This window comes from Trachypithecus francoisi, unplaced genomic scaffold (genome assembly GCF_009764315.1).
Source record: "Trachypithecus francoisi isolate TF-2019V2 unplaced genomic scaffold, Tfra_2.0 Lachesis_group5, whole genome shotgun sequence".
Taxonomy (NCBI): domain Eukaryota; kingdom Metazoa; phylum Chordata; class Mammalia; order Primates; family Cercopithecidae; genus Trachypithecus; species Trachypithecus francoisi.
In genome coordinates this window covers 1,935,974-1,960,627 of record NW_022681470.1, presented here as the reverse complement: position 1 = coordinate 1,960,627, position 24,654 = coordinate 1,935,974, and the positions used below count along the sequence as shown (strand labels likewise).

Genomic DNA, 24,654 nt, shown 5'->3' with positions numbered 1-24,654 from the left:
AAAAAATAAAATAAAATAACATAATAATAATAATAATAAAGATCATAGGCTCTGAGTTTAGACAGAATTAGCTACATAATTTGAGCAAGTTACAACTTCTCTGAACTGTGTTTTTCTTATCTATAAAACAGGAATAATATATAGAGAGACCTCAGAAGATTTTGCAAGACTAAATGGGATAATGCCCACTAAAGCCCACGGAGTAATTCCTGACACAAAGCAAGTATTCCTTAAGTGTTGACCATCATCATCCTCTACACTGAGTAAAATGTATCATTACTGCTTACTTATCAATCACATATAATATCCCAGGCTTTATGCTGGATGCTGAACACTTTATCACAGAGTATTTCATTTGTTCTTTTTTTTTTTTTTTTTTTTGAGACAGAGTCTGGCTCTGTGGCCCAGGCTGGAGTGAGCAGCGCCATGTTGGCTCACTGCAAGCTCCACCTCCCGGGTTTACGCCATTCTCCTGTCTCAGCCTCCCGAGGAGCTGGGACCACAGGCGCTGCCACCACGCCCGGCTAGTTTTTTGTATTTTTAGTAGAGACGGGGTTTCACCCTGTTAGCCAGGATGGTCTCGATCTTCTGACCTGGTGATCCGCCCGCCTCGGCCTCCCAAGTGCTGGGATTACAGGCGTGAGCCACCGCGCCCAGCCTCATTTGTTCTTTTCACTAATCTGATACGGTTGTTTTGATTATTGTTGTTAACCCCATTTTACCAATGAGAAAACTAAGGTTCGGCTAGTCAGTTTGCAGGTTCATGAAATTAGTCAATGGCATAATCAGAACCTGGACCAGAATCTATCTGACAACAGAGCTCCCTAACAGATATGATGTAAGTATTAGCAGGTTCAAATTCCCCTAGAATGGGTAATAATGGAAGATTCCATTCCCGATTATAGGTGATGCTCATCTAATAACCACAGGAACTTCTGACCTTTTAGGCCAAAAGTGAAAAGTCAAAACCCCACTCCAACTCTTGAATTAATTAAGTGATCTTTAATCTCTAAGATCTTTATTTCAGGGATAAGTGTGAAGATGATAATACCTCACATTTATATAATGCTCTGGATTAAGTCATTTGCTCTTCACTAAAATCCTATGAGACAGATAGGAATTATAACCCTCATTTTGCAGATGAAGAAATGAAAATCAAAGAGATTAAGTGATTTGCCCAAGGTCACAAATCTAGCAAATGGAAGCAGCGCTCAAACCTAAGACTTACTTCTCCAAGTACAGTCCTATTTTTCAGTATACCATGTAGACTGAATAATATTAATACTAATTAAAAAGTGATCTTCAAAAAAAGTAATCTCGCCACCCCCAAAAAAACTAATTCACTCATCTAACTCATTCTCATTGATGATCAAAGCAATGGTATAGTTCTCTAAAATACAACATTTAAAGAAAGGAGATAAGACTTAGAGGAGTATAACACTGTTCAAAAAGGTAGGCCCATGGACATATAAGGAAAGCAAAAGATCCACTAGTCTCCAAGACAACAAAATAAATAAAATTACCCACCTATACTAATAGAAAATACAGTCTAGAACTATACTGAAGAATTGTGTTTAAATAAAAACAGTCAGAATGGGTAGATATTGATGGTACAAGACACAATACCTGCATCCAAGAGCTTCTAGAGGAGGTTAAAAAAAGTATTTAATAATTATTGGCTCAAATAGTTAAAATATGATTGGGCACGGTAGCTCACACCTGTAATCCCAGCACGCTGGGAGGCCAAGGCGGGTGGATCACTTGAAGCCAGGAGTTTGAAACCAGCCTGGCCAATATAGCAAAATCCCATCTCTACTTAAAATATAAAAATTAGCCAGGCATGGTGGTGCGCACCTGTAATCCCAGCTACTCGTCCCAGCTAGTCAGGAAGCTAAGGCATGAGAATCACTTGAACCCAGGAGGCAGAGGTTGCAGTGAGCCGAGATCGCACCACCGCACTCCAGCCTGGGCAACAGAGCAAGACTCTTGTCTGAAAAAAAAAAAAAAGTTCAAATACAAGGTGGTAAATGTGATAAAAGATACAATGATCTGAATACATGAAAGAGTGAGCACCACCCTAAACAACCAAGAGATAATCAAAGAATCTGTTCATCTATAGAAAGAAAATAGAAAAAAACAGAAGTCTCAAAATACAAGAAAAATAGCTGCAAGTGACGTCACCCTACTGCAGAAAACCATGCCCAGGGTCTAACTTAGGCTCCACTTACCTTTTTTTTTTTTTTTTTTTTTGAGATGGAGTTTCACTCTTGTTGCCCAGGCTGGAGTGCAATGACGCGATCTCGGCTCACCACAACCTCTGCCTCCCAGGTTCAAGTGATTCTCCTGCCTCAGTCTCCTGAATAGCTGGGATTACAGGCATGCACCACCACACCCGGCTAATTTTGTATTTTTAGTAGAGACGGGGTTTCTCCATGTTTGTCAGGCTGGTCTCAAACTCTCGACCTCAGGTGATCCACATGCCTTGGCCTCCCAAAGTACTGGGATTACAGGTGTGAGCCACCATGCCCAGCCCTCTCTTTTAGCATTTCCTATGCATAGTGGCCACATGAATCATTTGACTTCGTAATAAATCGATCTTCCACAAGTGCGTCATTCATTAAACCTGCTCATTACAAGTTGGGCTCCAAACTACAATTAAATCCATGTATTGGATCTGTGACTGACAAATTATTATATTAAAGGTAGTTATTACATAGGTAATTTCATTTAAAAGAAGTCCGGGCATTTTAAAATAGACTTCTAGAATCATCTGCCAGCTTGACTTGTATATCTTGACTGAAACTAACAGAAGAAAGATAATACTATAGATCTCTGATATAGAAAGGTCAAGTTCGGCCGGGCACGGTGGCTCAAGCCTGTAATCCCAGCACTTTTGGAGGCCAAGACGGGTGGATCACGAGGTCAGGAGATCGAGACCATCCTGGCTAACACCGTGAAACCCCGTCTCTACTAAAAAATACAAAAAACTAGCCGGGCGAGGCGGCGGGCGCCTGTAGTCCCAGCTACTCGGGAGGCTGAGGCAGGAGAATGGCGTAAACCCGGGAGGCGGAGCTTGCAGTGAGCTGAGATCAGGCCACAGCACTCCAGCCTGGGCGATAGAGCGAGACTCCGTCTCAAAAAAAAAAAAAAAAAAAAAAAAAGGAAAGGTCAAGTTCAAGAAATTCAGTTAAAAAGCAAAAACAGAAGAAAGTGAAGGGTGCTCAGAAAAAGTCCAAGCTAAGCACAGAAAAAACTAACAGAGGTTTAGGCTGGGCATGGTGGCTCATGCCTGTAATCCCACTTTGGGAGGCTGAGGCAGGCAGATGACCTGAGGTCAGGAGTTCAAGACCAGTCTGGACAACCTGGTGAAACCCCATCTCCACTAAAAATACAAAATTAGCTAGGCATGGTGGCACATGCCTGTAGTCTCAGGTACTCGGGAGACTGAGGCAGGAGAATCGCTTGAACTCAGGAGGCAGAGGTTACAGTGTGCTGAGATCGCACCACTGCACTGCAGCTTGAGTGACACAGTGAGACTCCGTCTCAAAAGAAACAAAAAATACAGATTTTAAGCAGGCTGTTACTTACAACTGTTGCAAATATTCATATAAAACTACTATTGATTTAGCCCTAGTGTTCTCAAACTTTAGTGCCAATAAGACCAATAAAGTAGACAGAAGACAGATTGCAAAAGGAATGCATCTCTGTCCTGTAGGTAAACAGGTATCAAAATTTTATGAGTACCAGCATCACCCAGGGAGCCTGGCAAGAATGTAGATTCTGTGCCTTAAAATACTAGGTCTTCTCAGGAGAGGCACTGGGAGCCAGATTTTTAATAAGTCCCCTCTCTCCTTCTCCACCTCCCACTCCCCAGTAATTCTGAGGGAGGTGAATGGTAGATCACACTTTAGGAAGCACTGCAGGCCGGGCACGGCGGCTCACGCCTGTCATCCCAGCACTTTGGGAGGCAGAGGCAGGCAGATCACGAGGTCAGGAGATCGAGACCATCCTGGCTAACACGGTGAAATCCCGTCTCTACTAAAAATACAGAAAATTAGCCGGGTGTGGTGGTGGGTGCCTGTGGTCCCAGCTACTGGGGAGCCTGAGTAGAATGGTGAGAACCTGGGAGGCAGAGGCGGAGGTTGCAGTGAGCCAAGATTGCACCACTGCACTCCAGCCTGGGTGACAGGGCAAGACTCCATCTCAAAAAATAATAATCAAAGAAAAAGAAGCAACGCACTATTTCAGGTACTATCCGAGTACTCTTGTGTGTGTTGTCTCATTGACTCCTCATGAAGATCACATGAGGTAGATATTTCCCTATTTTATGAATGAGAAAACAGAAGCCCAGGGTTTAAGAGGCAGAAGGTTAAACCACCAAGGAGAAAGAAAAACGACAGGAAGGAAATTTGCTCCATTGGACAGCGATTTCAAAGTATTCTAAATAAAGAAGCTGACATTCTAAAAACTCATGAAAAACAAAAGTGTCAATAGATCAGAGAGTTTCAATATCTTGTGTCATTCAGAAAGATGTGGAAGGCCAATACTGAAAGTTACAAATAACTGTTCAAATATTTAAAATGCAACCCATCTCTGTTTGTAGTAGGCTGTTCATAAGCCAAGGTAGAGGCTAAAAGTACACTGTATGAAGTTATTTATGCTTAAAATTTGCATTATTTGAGCTTTAAGTCTATTTTTTTTGAGACAGTCTCGCTCTGTCACCCAGTGGAGTGACAAAATCACAGCTCATAGCAGCCTCAACCCCCGAGACTCAAGTGATCCTCCTGCCTCAACCTCCCAACTACCTGGGACTAGAAGCACGCACCACTGCACCTTGCTAATTTTTTCTTTTTTTTTTTTGTTTGTTTGTTTGTTTGTTTGTCAGGACAGGGTCTTGCTGTGTTGCCTGAGCTGGTCTGGAGCTTCTGGGCTCAAGTGATCTTCTCACCTTGGCCTCCCAAACTGCTGGGAGGAAAGGCGCGAGCCACTGTGCCTGACTGAATTCATTTTTATAGGTGAATTAAATAATCACCTATAAACATTCACTTTGATATACCATTTCTGATGACTATATAGAATTATAGATTTGATACTAATAATTCAGTCGGTGACCGTAATCTTACTAGCTTCCCTAATCAGTAGTACCAACTGACTAAGAGTGGTAACAATAATCAAAAGAAGGAGACAGTTTCAAAAAATATTCAAAAAATGTCTCAGATGTTATCTGCAGACAGAGTGCTCTGATAATCCTGCAAATTTCAGTTATTGAGACATGTATTGAACATCCTTGTGTACTTAGCAATGAACTAGGGTCTTCGGATACACAGAAAAATAAGACAAGGTCTCTGTCCTCAAGAAGGCAAAGACCCCAGGGCAAATAACGAATAAAACCTAATAATAACCAAATTAAGACTTAAATTATAAAATACCTAAACTCCACCAATCAATCACTGAGGACTGGAGGCAATGGCTCACACCTATAATCCTAGCACTTTGGAAGGCCAAGGGCAGAGGACGGCTTGAGCCCAGGAGATCAGCCTGGGCAACACAGTGAGACTCTGTTTCTACAAATAATTGAAAAACTAGCCAGGTATAGTGGCAGGCACCTGTGGTCCCAGCTATTCCGGAGGCTGAGGTGGGAGGATTGTTTTGAGTCTGGGAAGTCAAGGCTGCAGTGAGTCATGATCATGCCACTGCACCCCGGCCTCAACAGAGTGAGACCCTGTCTCAAATTAAATAAATAAATGCTTTTTAAAAAAGATCAATCAATGAAAACTAAGTAGAGCAAGGAAAGAACACATATTAAGCATGAGGACCTGATATACACAAAATACTTCCACATGTTTTATCTCTTTTAATTCTGAGAACAATCTGAAGAGGCAGGGTTCAAGATTAAGAAAACAAAGTTCAGAGCTGTTAAGTAGTTTGCCCCAACTCACATAACTCATAAAGAGGATAAGACAAGGAAAAGCACCAAAGTGAGAGGAAGCATGACTGGTTCACAAGGCACTGAGACCAGTCAGACTAAAACACAGGATACACTGGGAAACAAAGCTGGCCAGAGTTGGGTCAGATTAGAAAGGACCACTAGTTATGCTTGAGGAAATAAGAATCTGTCAGCCGGGCATGGTGGCTCATGCCTGTAATCCCAGCACTTTGGGAGGCCGAGGCAGGCGTATTACCTAAGGTCAGGAGTTCAAGACCAGCCTGGCCAACATGACAAAACTCCGTCTCTACTAAAAATACAAAAAAATTAGCGGGGCGTGGTGGCGGGCATCCGTAATCCCAGCTACCAGGGAGGCTGAGGCAGGAGAATCGCTTGAACCCGGGAGGTGGAGGTTGCAGTCAGTCGAGATCGCACCATTGCACTCCAGCCTGGGCAACAAGAGCGAAACTTTGGCTCAAAAAAAAAAAAGAAAGAAGAATCCGTCATTAAAGGCCTATTTAAGGAAGGCTACTAATATGGCAACACTTCATAGAACAGATTGCGGTAGGGAGGACCTGTAAACAGATAGAATCAACAAAGACACAGCTCTAGAGAGGAGCTGCCCCTGACACGCGGAACCAACCGACACTATCAGGTGAGCAGGTGGGGCTCCAGGCTGGCCGGCCCTCACAGGGAGGCAGTGGTGTCCTTCTGCTGAACATAAACAGTTTCACAGAACATGGACCTCAGACAAGGCCACGCTGTGACCATAATGGATCAAAAGAAAAACAAGACCACTGTGTAATCGTGTCTGAACGCAACTGTTCAACTACACATGCGCTCCTTGGCTGGAAGGCAGGAACCAAAACTGCAGCCTATTCTAGGATGGTGGCAGTGGGAACAGAAGAGAGAAAGCAATATAAGTGACATTTCCAAGTAAGAATAAAAAGAACTGTTAATAGGCAATTCAAGAGAAAAAGTTGAGACTCATACATCGCTTGAGAGAGTGGATAGCATCCAACTGACATATTATAAATTTAAATTTTATCTATAATATTTAAAATCTATATTTTTATTTAATCTAGTTAAATTAGTCCATGTTTTTCAGATTGGATAAAAGATGATGATGGAAAAATATTTAGTAGGTAATTAGAGATTAAAAAATAATGGCCAGGCCCGGTGGCTCACACCTGTAATCCCAGCACTTTGGGAGGCTGAGGTGGGTGGATCACGAGGTCGAGATTGAGACCATCCTGGCTAACATGGTGAAACCCCGTCCCTACTGAAAATACGGAAAAAAAAAAAATAGCCGGGTGTAGTGGCGGGGACCTGTAGTCCCAGCTACTCACAAGGCTGAGGCAGGAGAATGACGTGAACCTGGGAGGCGGAGCTTGCAAAGTGAGCTGAGATCGCGCCACTGCACTCCAGCCTGGGCGACAAAGCGAGACTCTGTCTCAAAAAATAATAATAATAACAATAATGATGCCTGCGTCCCACCTCCAAAGGCTCTGATTCGATGAGTACTGAGTGTCGCCCAGGCATCAGGATTTTTCAAAGCTCCCCAGGTGATTCCAGTGTGCAGCCAAAGATAAGAACCGGTATCTTGGAGAACGCCCATGGCTGCTGACTAGGAGGAAAAAGGACAAACAATGGATAGGGTAGAAAGGGACCCAAGAAAGTACCGGGGCAAAAAGGTTAAATGAGAAACAAATGGCTGAAAGACTAGACAGATGATTCCCAGACACAGCAAGAGTCATTTAAATGATGAAAGAGTCACTACGTAACGAAAGATAGAAACCAGACAAGAAGGTTCACGTAGGTTTAGAGGACTAGGAAACATGACCAACAAGTAAGGACAATACTCTGCATGAGCAAAATCTTCAGCTAGGAGACTTTCAATCTATGATCGTCGGAGGATGCCTGGATAACAACTACATGTACTACTACAAACAGATGTAACTGTACAGCCTGTTTCTAAATACAGGGGGATTCCTCCAGCCCTTTTCCTTCCTAGTGTTCCCACACTGCCACCTCGTGGGCCAGCATCGCAAGGAGCCGGTTTGAAGTGGAAGGGAGTTCTAACTGGCCCTGCAAATTCACAAGGCAGGTACGTAGTAGAGCCTCAATTCAAGGGTTTAATCCTAATGTTTTCCTCTGTTTAATTACAGTGGAAGACAGCCGTAAGGTACATTGTTTCTTTTGTAGGTGATAAGAATTTTCTAAAGTCGATTATGGTGATGTTAGTATGTACTTAATGCCACTGAATGGTACACTTAAATAAATGAAAGGGTAAAGTTAATGTTACTTTATATCACTTTAAATAGGTAAATGGTATGTCATATGAGTTATAGCTCAATAAAGCTGTTACAAAAAAAGGAGGAGGTGGCCAGGCACTTTGGCCTGTAGTCCCAGCTACTGCGGGGGAGGAGAGGGGGGCTGAGGCAGGAGGATCACTTGAGGCCAGGAGTTTGAGGCCAGCCTGGGCAACATAGTGAGACCTTGTCTCTTTGAAAAAACAAATAAAAAAAAGAAAGAGGAGTAGGAGGAGGCAGCTGTAGCAAATAAATAAATGGTTTCCTAAAACTGCAGAAAACTTAAAAAGGATGTCAGAAATCACTCGATACCTTCATTCCAAAAAGGTAAAACTGAGACTCAGATTAAATTGCTTACCCTACTTACCCAGGTAGTAAAAACTAGGCCAAAAACGGGCACTATTAACCCATTTACGGAGGTCTTCTACCTCCCAGTCTTGAGAAGCTTTTCTCTTAAGCTTGATCCTCGGCAATGCTATCTTTTGCTGCCTAACTCATTACCGGGGAGATCACCCTCACTCCAATGACTTCACATAGCAGTAGTATCACCACTATTCCAACAGTTCTAGCTCAAAACCCAGCACTTGCCCTTCGCTTATTCCCTGTCCTTTAATCGGTCAACAAAGTGGGTCAACTCCTCACCATGTTTGGTTCCAGGCCCTCTACCACTCCCCTAGCTCAGGCCCTCATCACTTCCCACGGAGAATAATGCACATTTTCTCCTAACTAGAATCCTCATCTCCAGTCTTTCCACTTCTCTCCCTCATCACACAATTCACCCAAATCAAGATTCCCACACAAATCTTCCATGTGCACTTCACACCACAGCCCAAAAATCTTTATGGGCTCCTCAACAGTCGTACCTAGAAAATAAAGTTCAAAATCTCTTAGCCTCATCAAGGCCTTCTGTGTTACGGACTCTATCCCAACCTATAATCTATACAAACGGCACGTCGCTGCAGTCATAATGGTCTACTATACAATGTCTATGCATTTCCCAACTGGTTATTCCTCCAGAGTTGTTATCTATACCACTTATTTGGCTGTATCATGACTTTTTTTTTTTTTTCTTTCCCAAAGTTTCTCACCTCCAGCTATGCATTACCATTACCTGTGAAGCTTTACACAATTACGGGATCCTTAAGGATGTTGCTCAGACATCTGGATATTTTTTAAATCCCACAGGCAAATTTGTAAAATACCAATGATTCATAGATTTTAAGTAAGTCTTTTTGTAAGATGCTTAAGTTTTCACCACCAAAACCGAGCATCCAATATTAGAGTCAAAAACTCAAAAATTAAACTGCCCAGAGAAACGCTTACCTCATACCCAAGGTTTCTAGATCACTGGTACCACATAAATCTTTCCAGTTAACTCTACTTTCTAACAAGCGGTAAACACAGCAGCTAAAAAACGCTAACAAGGATGAAATTTTTATACACTCAAATTCATTTGTGAGAAACATCAACCACAACCATGCCGATTAAAAATTAAACAGAATTCCTGTTTGTCCTCCCTATGACAATTATTTACGTGGAAACAGAACATGCTAATGTCAATGTCCAGTTTAAAACTGAACATGCAGAATTATTTATAGATATTATAAGCAGGGGGACTAATCCCAGCTGTGGCAACTTCACCTTAGCCCTCGAATATAAAGACACAGAGAAGCGGGGAGTCAGTGAGGATGGAAAAGAAAGATGGCAGCTGTCAGCCCAGACTGGGGAGTATTACAAATGTCTGTGCTCAAGCCACGCTCTAGACAAATTGCATCCGAATCCCTCAGGGCAGGACCCACGCATCGGCATTTTTTAAAGCTCCCCGGGTGCTTGCCAATGTTGAGAACCAACGAGTCACAAGGGAATTTAAAAGGAAATCTGAAGATTAGAGCTATTCAAAGACAGACACAAAGAGGGAAAAAGCCCCAAGAATCAGTCAGTACACTTCAGAAGTACGTTGCTTTCTCCTATCAATTTATGAACAATTTTTATATATTACGAATATACACCTTTTGGCCATGCCAGCACTTTGGGAGGCCAAGGCAGGTAGATCACTTGAGCTCAGGAGTTCGAGACCAGCCTAGGTACATGGCAAAACCCCATCTCTACCAAAAATACCAAAAAAAAAAAAAAAAAAAGCCGGGGGTGGTGGCACGCATCTGTAGTCCCAGCTAGTTAGGGTGCTGAGGTAGGCGGCTTAGGTGGGAGAACTGCTTGAACCCAGGAGGCGGAGGCTGCAGTGAGTTCAGATGATGCCACCACACTCCAGCCTGGGTGACAGAGTGAGACTTCACCTCAAAAAAAAAAAAAGAATAATATTCCTTTTTATTTTGAAATATTTTCCTCAATTTCTTGATTTATTGTTTATTGTTATTGTTTTGAGACGGAGTCTTGCTCTGTTGCCAGGCTGGAGTGCAGTGGCATGATCTCAGCTCCCTGCAACTTCCACCTCCCAGGTTCACGTGATTCTCCTGCCTCAGCCTCCCAGGTAGCGGGGACTACAGGCATGCACTACCATGTCCAGCTTAGTTTTTGTATTTTTAGTAGAGATGGAATTTCACCATGTTGGCCAGGATGGTCTCGATCTCTTGACCTCGTGATCTGCCTGCTTCAGCCTCCCAAAGTGCTGGGATTACAGGCGTGAGTCACCGTGCCCGGCCAATTTCCTGATTTTTTTCATTATAAGATGGTTCTTTAACATAAGGATGTTTTTAACTTGTATATATTCAGATCTGCCCAGTCTATCAATCTATCTTATCCCCTTGTGGTAGGTCTTAGTTATTTTTGCTGCAAAGGCAATAAGAACAACAACAAAAAGAGGACTTCCTTACATTATAATTCTCAACCCGAGTAATGAACTTTAAAAATCAATATTGGCCAGATGCGGGTATCTCACACCTGTAGTCCCAGCACTTTGGGAGGCTGATGCAGGTGAATTGCTGGAGCCCAGGAGTTCAAGACCAGGCTGGGCAACATGGTGAAACCCCATCTCTACAAAAAATATAAAAATTAGCCAGGCATGGTGGTGCATGCCTGTGGTCCCAGCTACTCAAGGCTGAGGTGGGAGGATGACTTCAGCCCAGGAGGTTGAGGCTGCAGTGAGCCGGGATCACACCACTGCACTCCAGCCTGGGTGACACAGTGAGACTCTGTCTCAAGCAAACAAAAAGATCAATATTAGCCTACTGTTATAAATGCTTTTAAATGTTTAAAACTAAACATGAATAGGCCATGTGTAAAACAGTAAACTGACAAGTAAACTTTAAAAAGGAAACATTCTTGATTGTACTGTATTTAAACAACTAGTAATGGCTCTGTCCATTTTCACTTTTCAAATAGTAGAATGAGATATAAAACTCAAGGTTATCCCACAAGTGGCCTTTATTTTATTTTTTCTACTAACAAGTAATTATCATGTCAAAAACTAGGGGAAAAACTCATTTACACAGAATCTTCTTGCAGTAATAAACTGTAAGGAGATCAGCAAGCACAATTTTCCCTCCAGATCATACCAATTCCAAGTAAAACTACTAGTTTCAAACACAGGTTTCAACTTTTATTGTGAAAAACATGGTCATCATTAGGCCGGGCGCGGTAGCTCAAGCCTGTAATCCCAGCACTTTGGGAGGCCGAGACGGGCGGATCACAAGGTCAGGAGATCGAGACCATCCCGGCTAACACGGTGAAACCCTGTCTCTACTAAAAAATAGAAAAAACTAGCCGGGCGAGGTGGCGGGCGCCTGTAGTCCCAGCTACTCGGGAGGCTGAGGCAGGAGAATGGCGGGAACCCGGGAGGCAGAGCTTGCAGTGAGCTGAGATCCGGCCACTGCACTCCAGCCTGGGTGACAGAGCAAGACTCCGTCTCAAAAAAAAAAAGAAAAGAAAAGAAAAACATGGTCATCATTAATAAGCCACTACACCATGTAAATCTGACCAGTGCTATTTCATTATTGAGTTTTTTTTTTTTGTTTTTTTTTTTTTGAGACAGAGTCTCGCTCTGTCGCCCAGGCTGGAGTGCAGTGGCCAGATCTCAGCTCACTGCAAGCTCCGCCTCCCGGGTTTACGCCATTCTCCTGCCTCAGCCTCCCGAGTAGCTGGGACTACAGGCGCCACCACCTCGCCCGGCTAGTTTTTTGTATTTTTAGTAGAGACGGGGTTTCACCGTGTTAGCCGGGATAGTCTCGATCTCCTGACCTCGTGATCCGCCCGTCTCGGCCTCCCAAAGTGCTGGGATTACAGGCTTGAGCTACCGCGCCCGGCCCATTATTGAGTTTTATATTGATATTTATGACAAAATTTAACTTGTTTGCCCTTTTTTGGTCTAATCCAAAATAAGAGTTAATGGCGGCCGGGCGCGGTGGCTCAAGCCTGTAATCCCAGCACTTTGGGAGGCCGAGACGGGCGGATCACGAGGTCAGGAGATCGAGACCATCCTGGCTAACACGGTGAAACCCCGTCTCTACTAAAAAATACAAAAATCTAGCCGGGCGAAGTGGCGGGCGCCTGTAGTCCCAGCTACTCGGGAGGCTGAGGCAGGAGAATGGCGTGAACCTGGGAGGCGGAGCTTGCAGTGAGCTGAGATCCGGCCACTGCACTCCAGCCCGGGAGACAGAGCGAGACAAAAAGAGTTAATGGCAAATGTTAGAGGCTAAGAACAGTTTGGAAAGGGGGTTCATGAAGGAGACCACTCAGAGATAGTGTTTTAGTGGCTAAAAAATAAGTTGCCTTATTGAAAAATGTTTGAATGCTTTTTACTCCATTGTCCACCAGAGGGAGCATCACATCTGATTAAGAGATAATGGGGAACTCCCAGATAGAAATGGAAAATCATCTGGAACTTGATCCACAAGGTGCTACAGATGGTAGCACATACAGAGTTAAATGTAAAATCAAATCAGACAATCCCCAAAAGAATCTCAAAGTAAGTGGGAGGACAGCCTCCTAGGGAGATCTCATCTCTAAAAAAAAAATTTTTTTTTAATTAGCTCGGCATCATGTTGCACACCTGTGGTCTCAGCTGCTCAGAAAATTCTGGAGGTGGAGGAGGGAGGATCACTTGAGCCCAGGAATTCGAGGCTGCAGTGAGCTATGATCATACCACTGCATTACAGTCTGGGTAACACAGGGAGACCCCAGTCTCTAGAGGAAAAAAAAAGAGGAAAAAACAAGAAAAATGAGCAAAAGATAAATACAGACAAATCCCAAAAAGATATAAATATGGCCTTTAAACACATGAAAAGGTGTTTAGCTTCATCCAAAATGCAATTTAAATGCAAATTAAAACTGTACTAAAATCCCACTTCTCACCCATCAGCTTAGCAAAACTTCAAAAGCTCAGGCTGCAAAGCTAAGGGAAACAAGCACTCACATACATCATTAATGGGAATGCAGAATGGTACAACCCCACACAGGTTTTACACCCTGACCCAGAAATCCCACTTTGAGGAATGTACCCTGAGGATACACCAGCAACAATACAAAAACACACACACGCAAGGTTATTCATTAGAGCAATATGCACAACTGCAAAATACTGGAAATTGCCTAAATAGCCACACACAGAAAAGTAGAAAGAAGTGGCTACATAAAATTGAGTATTATGGAGTTATAATGAATAAGAAAGATCTCCATGAACTGATAATAGAGTGATCTCCAATAGACACTAAGTTAAAAAAGCAAGTGCAAAAATAAGAATAGAAAATAAGAACACACATATATACTTGCTTATCTTAAAAAGAAAAAAAAAATAAGATAAAGCAGATGCTATGGTCTGAATGCGTATGCCCCCAGGCTGCAGTCCAGAGGCATGATCATGGCTTATGGCAGCCTTGACCTCCTAGGCTCAAGTGATCCTCCCACCTCAGCCTCCTAAGTAACCGTGATGACAAGGGTGCACACCATCCCACCCAGATAATGTGTGTGTGTGTTTTTAACAAGATGAAGTTTCCCTGTGTTGCCCAAGCTGGTCGTGAGCTCCCGGCCTCAAAAGATCCTCCCACCTTGTCCTAACAAAGCACTGGGATTACAGGTGTAAGCCACCACACCCAGACCTAAGGGTCTTTGATTAAGCCAGACTTTAGAGAGAGACATGAAAAAAAATGCAAAGCAATGCAATCCTCATTAAATTTTCATCGTTTTAAAAAATACACATGGGTCTATAGTCCCAGCTACTCAGGGGGCTGAGGCAGGAGAACCGCTGGAACCCGGGAGGCAGAGGTTGCAGTGAGCTGAGATTGCACCGTTGCACTCCAGCCTGGGCAACAAAGTGAGACTCTATCTCAATAAACGAAAATATAGTTTGATTTCTTTAAAAATTGTTACAACGTAAAAACTTACACATATATAACATTTTTTTTTTTTTTTTTTTTGAGACGGAGTCTTGCTCTGTCGCCCGGGCTGGAGTGCAGTGGCCGGATCTCAGCTCACTGCAAGCTCCGCCTCCTGGATTCATGCCATTCTCCTGCCTCAGCCTCCCGAGTAGCTGGGACTACATGCGCCCGCCACCTCGCCCGGCTAGCTTTTTGTATTTTTTAGTAGAGACGGGGTTTCACCATGTTAGCCAGGACGGTCTCAAACTCCTGACCTCGTGATCCACCCGTCTCGGCCTCCCAAAGTGCTGGGATTACAAGCGTGAGCCACCGCGCCCGGCCATATATAACAATTTTTTAAGGAATCAAACAATCAAATGTACACACACACACACACACACATATTTTATCGTTATTGTTGTTGGGTTTTTTTTTTTTTTTTTTTGAGACGGAGTCTCGCTCTGTCGCCCGGACTGGAGTGCAGTGGCCGGATCTCAGCTCACTGCAAGCTCCGCCTCCCGGGTTCCCGCCATTCTCCTGCCTCAGCCTCCCGAGTAGCTGGGACTACAGGCGCCGCCACCTCGCCCGGCTAGTTTTTGTATTTTTAGTAGAGACGGGGTTTCACCGTGTTCGCCAGGATGGTCTCGATCTCCTGACCTCGTGATCCGCCCGTCTCGGCCTCCCAAAGTGCTGGGATTACAGGCTTGAGCCACCGCGCCCGGCCTGTTGTTGGGTTTTTATTGGAGACAGGGTCTCACTGTGTTGCCCAGGCTGCAGCACAGTGGCGCAATCTTGGCTCACTGCAACCTCCACCTCCCAGATGCAAGCCATTCTCCTCCCTCAGCCTCCGAAGTAGCTGGATTACAGGCATGCACCACCACATCTGGCTAATTTTTGTATTTTTAGTAGAGACAGGGTTTTGCTCTGTGGGCCAGGCTGGTCTCAAACTCCTGGGTTCATGTGATCTGCCTGCCTCGGCCTCCCAAAGTACTGGAATTACAGGCATGAGCCATCACGCCCAGCCTTAAATGTATGTTTAAATAGGTATTTTCAAAACTTAGTTTTAATTTTTATGCAGTAAATATAAATAGATAAAACCCGCATAAACAAAACATCATCAGCACTCTCAATAATGTTTTCTAAATCCCTATCAAATCCATTTTGATAATTTGTAAAAGCATAAAGGGGTCCTGAGACTAAAAGATCTGAGAACCACTGGTCTATAACACCAGTTGCCTGAAACGCCAGAGTATGTTAAGAGCAGGGGCTGGGGACTATATCACTTCTGTTGCCTGATAATGCTGGATTCTGCAGTACGTACCACCAGCACCACAGACACTGGGCCCTGCTGCTGCTGCTGCTCCTTGGGAAACTGGTTGTTGCTGGAGAGTTATTCTCTCAACCATTCTTCTTTGTGATACTTTTGTGAGGCTTTTATTCAAAGTCCTCAGAGAGTGTCTTAGATTGAATGAACTTAGGTCACTGCTGCACCCTAGCTGCAAGGGAGGTTGAGAAGGTATTTAGCCTTTTTGGCTTTTTTGATAGAAGGCAGACTTGCTCTACATCCCACCACTGACAGTCATCCAATGAGGAAATCGGCAAACATAGTCAAAACCACAAGCATTAGAGCCCAATGCTCCAATTCTTTCTGTGAAGGTCAGAGGCGACCTTGTGGGGAATATCACAGCTCTATCGAAGATTCTCAGTGGATCTTAGAGATGGTATTACACGCAGGGAAGACAAATCCAAGTGCAGGAAAAAAACTGATATTCCAACTGACCCCCCCATGACAAAAAGTTCTACCATAAAAACCTGACACAAGGTGGCTGGCTGGTCCTGAAGATGTGTTGCCATTTGGGGCATCAGGACCAGTTAGTACTGGCAGCACACTGGGCACTCTGTACCAGCAGAAGCCACATGGCTATCGTGAGGGGAAGTCTGCATTGTTGAGTTCCAGGCACCAGCCTCTATCCCTGTCCCCATGGCTGCTCTGTTCCTGAGCCCTTTGAGCAAGCACCAGGCTGTCTGAAGAACAACTTACTGCTATCCACAAAGCAGGCCATCCTGTCTGATTGAGAACGCCCTCTGCTGTGGCATTCACACGGACCAAATGTTTTCACCAGGGCTCAGTCATAAAGCCCTTTCCCAAACCTCCTTGCAGAAGAAAAGGAAGCAGCAGAAGAAGCAGGAATTATGACTCCCACTTAAAAAGAAAAACGTAGTCACATCCATAAAGTCCTTTCCCAAACCACATTATTATCAATTCTTCCACCTTATTTTATTCCAAGTCCTAGACCCATTAGCCACTGCCCAGGAAGTTGCAAATCCTACTTCAAGCCATCGTTCAAGGTTCTGCTGTTTGAAATGATTTTGCTGGTCGCGTGACCTTCAGGGCCTCCAAGGAAGAGTCTGTAACACTGCAGCAATTCACTTACACCTGGTGCTAACCGTGTCTCACAGAATCAGCTGTAAACCCAGTCATGTCTTTTTACATTATTTGCACAGAGGTAAGCGCTTCCCTGTCTCCACTAGCCTCTTCTACTCTACTGACCCTTAAACCTTGGGTTATTGTAGCCAATGTGAGAATTGTGCCTTTGCTGAAACTATTCATTCCAATGTCTAACATTCTTAGCAACTTCATGTATTTAGATGATTCAACTAACACCTCAGCCTTTGGGTTTCCTGACCAAAAATCTTTTCTTACTCCCTACCTTGGCCACGTTCTGCCACACCCCATACCTTGTTGTATCAAGACACACATTGCTTCTAAGCATGGACATATCAAGTCAACCCATTATCTGATCACTCACCATTTCTCTGACCACATGGGACCTCTAATCCATTGATTTGGCCACATTTCACTGGCCATCACCTTCCTTACAACCTCATTCCCTACCTGAAGAACCATGATCCACAATTACACCCTCCCTTGCCTACAACTTCAACTTCCTGTCCCTTCTCTCCGTCCATCATACTAACCTAGTAATCCTGGGTAAATCCAGTTCTCGTAGCCAAGCAGCTGGCAATTGAGAGAGGAAGGAAACATGACCCAACTAACTGTTCCCACTTTAAATAAATGAACACAAGTTTTAAGTAGACCCTCAGCACTTTTCAACAATCCTACATTTCACGAGGCAATTTAGTCTTCTCTCCTAGAAGACTATTTCCAATCTCTCCTAAGGCTGAGTCACTTAGCAACCACTTCCCTAGCTGTCCTTAAACTTTTCAATTACCAATGCTGTTGCCTTTTCTGGCACCTCTTCTTCTTACCCTCATATATGAAGACGTTCCCTCCCGTCTCCACCCCAGGTTCAGTCCTTGGCCAAGAGAGATTCCATCATCTCACCAAATGCAGTGAGTTAATACCCTTTATTGCCTGGTCACATTTACTCACACTGCAACTCAAATGCAGCTGCCGTTTTCTTTTTTTCTTTTTTGAGACAGGGTCTCACTCTGTCACCCAGGCTGGAGTGCAGTGGTGTGATCTCCACTCACTGCAACCTCCACCTCCTGGGCTCAACTGATTCTCCCACCTCAGCCTTCTCAGTAGCTGGGACTACAGGCATGCACCCGGGTAATTATTTGTATTTTTAGTAGAGACAGGGTTTTGCCATGTTGCACAGGCTCATCTTGAACTTATGGGCTCAAGTGATTCACCTGCCTCAACCTCCCAAAGTGCTGGGACTACAGGCATGAGCCACCATGCCCAGCCTGCTTTATTTTCTATAACTGATCTAATCTGTCTCCTGAACATGTGCCATTTTTTCTGTAATTAATCTAATATTACTCATGAATATCTACTCTAATAAATATCCAGGAAATTTAAAACTTGTCAAACAGGGCCGGGCGCGGTGGCTCAAGCCTGTAATCCCAGCACTTTGGGAGGCCGAGACGGGTGGATCACGAGGTCAGGAGATCGAGACCATCCTGGCTAACATGGTGAAACCCCGTTTCTACTAAAAATACGAAAAAAAAACTAGCCGGGCGAGGTGGCGGCGCCTGTAGTCCCAGCTACACGGGAGGCTGAGGCAGGAGAATGGCGTAAACCCGGGAGGCAGAGCTTGCAGTGAGCCGAGATCGTGCTACTGCACTCCAGCCTGGGTGACAGAGCAAGACTCCGTCTCAAAAAAAAAAAAAAAACAATTGTCAAACAGTATCTCAATCTCTTCCAGTTAATACTCAGACTTGGTTGAACTCCTTACCCTGGCTAGTTTAAAACGGTATCTCAATCTCTTCCAGTTAATACTCAGGCTGTGTCGAACTCCTTACCCAGGCTAGTTTAAAACGGTATCTCAATCTCTTCCAGTTAATACTCAGGCTGTGTTGAACTCCTTACCCAGGCTAGTTTAAAACGGTGTCTCAGTCTCTTCCAGTTAATACTCAGGCTGTGTTGAACTCCTTCCCTGGGCTAGTTTAAAACGGTATCTCAATCTCTTCCAGTTAATACTCGGGCTGTGTTGAACCCTTCCCCGGGCTAATTTAAAACAGTGTCTCAATCTCTTCCACTTAATACGAAGGCTGTGTTGACCTCCTTCCCCAGGCTAGTTTAAAACGGTGTCTCAATCTCTTCCAGTTAATATTCAGGCTGTGTTGACCTCCTTCCCCGACTGGTTTAAACGGCTGCTTTTGGGTGGGTTTCCCTCCAAGGTCTCATAGGACATCCTAGAAGAAATAGTGGCAAGAAGACCTTGGATCTGGGCTGTTTCTCTGGATCCTCACTGGTCTCTGCGGCAAGGAGGTCATCAGGTCCTGTGGCTGAACTGGTCCCATCTCATCTTTTAGGATGTCCTGCTGGCTCTCATCCCTGGAGTCTGTGATCCTGACCTCCAGTCTATAGTCACATAGTCTTTTGTCATGATGCCAGCTGTTCCACCAGGCCAATAAGCTCCTCCACCTCCTTCAAAGTGGTATGAGAGCATTTCAGAATCCCCTGCTACCACAAACTCAACTATCTAGCCACTTCCTTCCACCGCTGCTGTGCTATAGGCCTGTGTCGGCCTATCACTAACCTGCATAACATCTCCTCTCAAGATTCCACATAAGGAGCTGAGCAAAAGGCCTTCTACTGTCGACTGTCCCCTCAACCCATTTAACATCCCCACCCTAACCCTAGAACTTTAGCCAGCCAAGAAAGATCAGAACACATATTTCTCACAATCTGTTTTCCCTACCTCTGTCCCCCCGCTTCCCACAATCCACCAGGACTGAAAGGGATGACAAGTCTACTTCCAAGTCATCCTCCTTCCTCCTGGGAGGCACTAAGCCTCATCTCAGCCTTAATGCAGGATGAGCTATTCTCTTTACCCTACCGGAGAAACTATCATTAGAAGTATCATTGCCAGAAGTAACTCTTGCCAGAAGTAACTATCATTGCCAGAAGTAACTCTTGATATGGAAGCTGCAGGCAACTTGGAACTTGAGAAAAACAAAAACAAACATACAGCTACTTAAAGTTCCCCAAAATATTAACCCTTGAGTGATTAACATCTCCCATGTGCTAGGCCCTGGGGATATAAAGAAGATTAGACTTAGAGCTAGGGAGTGAGAAGGTTTACAAATAAAACCATAACAATGGAATTTTATGTGCTACACTGACCAAAGCAAACAGGAAATACACATAACCCATACCCAATTGTCAAGCAACCTCTTCTATCTTCGTCAAATTAAAAATGCATGCAATGGCAGAAGGACAATATAAGTGATTTCAGGCCGGCGACAGTGGCTCACACGTGTAATCCCAGCACTTTGGAAGGCTGAGGAGGGTAGATCACTTGAGGTCAGGAGTTTGAGACCAGCCTGACTAACATAGTAAAACCCCATCTCTACTAAAAATACAAAAACTTAGCCTGGCGTGGTGACACATGCCTGTAATCCCAGCTATTCAGGAGGCTGAGGCAGGAGAATCGCTTGAACCCAGGAAGCGGAGGTTGCGGTGAGCCAAGATCGCACCACTGCACTCCAGTCTGGGCAACAAGAGCAAAACTCCATCTTAAAAAAAAAAAAAAGTGATTTCAGGTTATAATGTCATTGCCATTGACTCTTTCTACAACTTACATACTTCATTTTCTTTCCCAGGCACAACATGAAAAACCAGAAGCCATTCCTTAATGAGAGGAAAAAGGTAAGATAAGCCTTGAAGCAGGTTCACCTTTCTCCATTAACAAAAACAAGTACACAGAACTAAAGCCACTAATCAAAACAGCTCTAGACCAAAGGAACTCATGTAAAACTTGGTAACCATTATTTCTGGAGCCTAAGGAAGTAGAGTTGTACATTCCTTAAGGACATCATTAGGTGATTTCATTGTTGTGGGAACATCATGGCGTATCCTGGCATAAACCTAGAGTGTACAGCCTGCTACACACCTAGGCTAGCAGGTATTGTCTGTACTGCCTACTGTGCAGAGGCTATAAACCTGCACCGCATGTTACTGTACTGAATACTGTAGGTAACTGTAAGACAATGGTAACTATTTGTGTATCTAAAAGTATCTAAACACAGAAAAGGTACAGTTAAAAAATGATATAATCACACAGGGCCGCTGTCATATATGTGGTCTTTTGTTAACCAAAATGTCATTATGCAGTGCATGACTGTAGTTATCATCAATATCTGTCTTTTTAATTCTATTTTGATTTTTCCTTTCCCATGTAACTGTTAATTGCTACAAACTAACATTTTCATTCCATACTTAATTCAGATGGAAGACAGCAGAAGGACAGGGACAGTTAGGAGGAAAATTCTGCCACACATTCATACTAAAACTTAGGGCTTACCATGTTAGACACTAGGGCTACACAAATTGAAAGATGCACTATTCTCAAAGACTTCACAATGGACAGTGAATAAGGAGAAACACATTTTACTTACAGGATGATAAGTAATACAGAAACTTATCCCTTAAGGACAGGCATTCAACAGTGGCAGAAAACTACATCAAACAATGCACCAACATTTCCCTAACACTATTTTCAGGTTGTAGTGATTCCCAACCAGGCTCTTCGGAACACTATAACCACTAAAATGGGAGTGTTCAAACAGAGCAACTAACTACCGCAACATAAGTGAACTGTGTGTCCTGGCAATCCAAAATAAGTGCAAATATTTTGTGTCTGTGTAAAATACTAATAAGTATTTGTTAGTCATTATGAAGAATCTGTTTAGCTTGTTTTGTTTAGATGCTTAGCATTTACTTATATCCCTTTTTCTATGTTTATGTGTGCTGATTTCCCCACTGGATAACTACCGGTGGAAAGTAGAGCGAGCCTGCCTTCTATCTTAAAAGCCAAAAAGGCTAAATACCTTCTCAACCTCCCTTGCAGGTAGGGTGCAGGCAGTGACCTAAGTTTAGCCAATCCAAAACACTCACTGAGGACTTTGAATAAAAGCTAGTATCACAAAGAAGAACGGTTGAGAGAATAACTCTCCAGCAACAGCCAGATTCCCAAGGAGCAGCAGTAGCAGCAGCACCAGGGTTCAGTGTCCATGGTGTTCGCGGTGCATACTGCAGAATCCAATATTATCAGGCGACAGAAGTGATACAGTCCCCAGACCCCAGTCCCAACTACTTTTGCAGTGCAATCCTGACTTGTCTCCGGCCCATGTCCAGTCAAGTCTCGGCAGACTTTAAAGCAACACTGAGAACTCCCCCAGTACTCTTTCATGAAATTCCTTTTTTGCTTAAACCCCCACAGTGACTGCAAACAGGAAAAATGAATGAGACTAATGAAATAGGATAGTAAATTCACAAGCATCCCGCCCGCAAAGGGTTTGTGTAGTTCATGTTGGAAATGCACAAGGCCGTGTGTCACAGGACTCAAGTGCAGCTCTGATGATTGAATTGCCAATTTGCACCATTTATTCATCCCAAAACTTTTCTGTTCCAAGAACTACCTTGAAAGGAATGAATTGTTGTCAACCACACACACAACAAAAATCAATTGTTCAAAACCATAAGTTTTGAAGTCAAAAACTTCAAGGTGCTGCTCTCTCCGAACAGATGTTTTCGCTGTTACCATTACTTCAGAAAGCAACAGACAAAATTATTATTTGGTAGCTTTAAAATGCAAAGTCATATTCCTGAATTACGAATCAAATGAGAACAAAGTAAGAACAATGGTCAAATTACAGATACGAGTTTTGCACTTACCGTCCCACCTCCACCCACCTAAATCTCAGACTGGCAGGTCTGAAAAGCAGCCATGCACAAAATCATTGTACTCATCTCAAAACAGAACTCTTCTTCCTCGCACACAGAAGCTCAATAGTATTTGTTGACTGAATGCAATTCCTGTGACTATGTATGTATGTTACACATTTCCATAAACTGCTTTCACATAGCACTTTACATCGGCACAGTGCGTCCAGGCTTCCAAAACACTTTCACGTGAGTCCCTGCATCTAGAAAGGTGGTTAAGAGTTAGACATGCCTGCACAGCCATTAAACGGCACAGCACACGGGGACCCGTGTCTGATGCTCCCACCGCACATTAATTGCCCCTCTATTCCAGCCCTTCTGGTACACCGTAATTATCTCTCTCACTTTATCGGCTCCTAAGGAGGTCCCGTTCATCTTCGTATCCCCAGGCCTCCCAGAACCCAGACCACAGAGGTGCACGGTAAACATCAAGATTCCTCCACCTCCTGCAAGCCTGATGCTTTACCAGCGGGGCTTACCTCTGCAGGGGAGCCTGATTTATACACATCCCGGCTCCCACCCACCCCCACGCCCGCCACGTGTGATTTCCACACCCGCACCAAGGAAGCTTGTCGCACAGGACACAGACTTGGTTTCCCAGCAAAATTATCCGGCACAACGCTTCCCCCTTAAGTCTGCCCAACGGCTTTCCCATTTCCACCGCAGCCCAGGTTTGGGGGCAGTGGCTGAGCCTGGGCCCCCTCCCCAGCCCCGCTGCGGCAACCCAGGGGGGTGGCCGGGCGGGGCCTGTCAGCCGCGACCCGCCCCCGGGCACACGCGCGTCAGGGGCAGCCCCGCCAAGCTGCCTGTGCAGCCCCATCCAGCAGGAGTCCCGCGGCTGCCGCCCGCCCGACGGCCCCAGCACCCCACACAGCTCGCGACTCAGGTGGGCGAGGGCGCTCCCTACGCACCCGAGGAGGCAGCGGTCGCAGACAACGCCGCGACTCCCCTTGCACACCGTGTACGCCAAAGGATCCGAGCGGAAGAGCAGCTCTCCGGGGCGCAGCGGGGTCACGGCGCGCAGCCCGTTTCCCCTGTTGGCGGTTGCGAACTTTTCCACCTTCAGCGGCTCCATCCTGCCGCAGCTCCGGCACCTCAGACGGCTACGGCGTCCAGCAGCTGGCGTCTCACCGGCGGCCGGGACCCGCGCGCCTGCGCCATGCGCGCACACGTACGCCCGAGGGGCGGGGCGGGCGCGATGGGGCATGAGCATGCGCAGATGGAGTCTGGAGGGACGGCTGGAGCGGCGTGCGTGGAACCCCGAGGGAGTCGTAGGGCTCCGCGTGCGGCTCGTGCCCACGGCGACTGCGCAGAAGAAAGGCGGGTTTTTTTTTTTCCCCCTCTAACATTGTATTATGATAATTTTAACGCATACGGGACAGTTGAAAACAGTGCAGTAAACACCTGTATACCTCCGCCTCAATCAGACAACCCAGCACTTTGCCATTTCTGCTGGTTGCTCACTCCCCACCTGTAGCTATGCATGCATGTATTGTGGTTAAACTATTTCAAAGTTGCAGGCATCGTGACCTCACAACTAGTACTTTACATCGTAACTTTTTTTGGTTCTGGGACGGAGTCTCGCTCTGTCGCTCAGGCTGGAGTGCAGTGGCGAGATCTCGGCTCACTGCAACCTCCGACCTCCGGGTTCAAGCGATTCTCCTGCCTCAGCCTCCCTAGTAGCTGGGACTACAGGCGTGTGTGTGCAATCCTCCCGCCTCGGCCTCCTGACTAGATGGGACTATAGGCACACGCCACCATGCCTGGCTAATTTTTTTTACTTTCCTCCAGAGACAGGGTCTAGCTATGTTGCCAGGCGAATCACAATCTCCTGGCCTCAGGTGAACCTGAACCTCCTGCCTTGACCTCTCGAATTGCTGGGATTACAGTGTGAGCCACCACACCCAGCCT

The 24,654-nt window shown here is 44.9% G+C and overlaps 1 protein-coding gene across 2 annotated transcripts in view; it reads right to left on the bottom strand.

The window, feature by feature from the left end:
* SMYD3 (SET and MYND domain containing 3) overlaps window positions 1-23,932 on the bottom strand; it is a 764,618-nt gene extending 740,686 nt beyond the window's left edge. For both annotated transcript variants that reach the window (XM_033199070.1, XM_033199074.1), the window contains exon 1: window positions 23,655-23,932. In XM_033199070.1, the coding sequence (XP_033054961.1) occupies window positions 23,655-23,818 (164 nt within the window). In that variant the 5' untranslated portion in view covers window positions 23,819-23,932. The remainder of the gene's footprint in view (window positions 1-23,654) is intronic.
* Window positions 23,933-24,654: the final 722 nt, after the last annotated feature.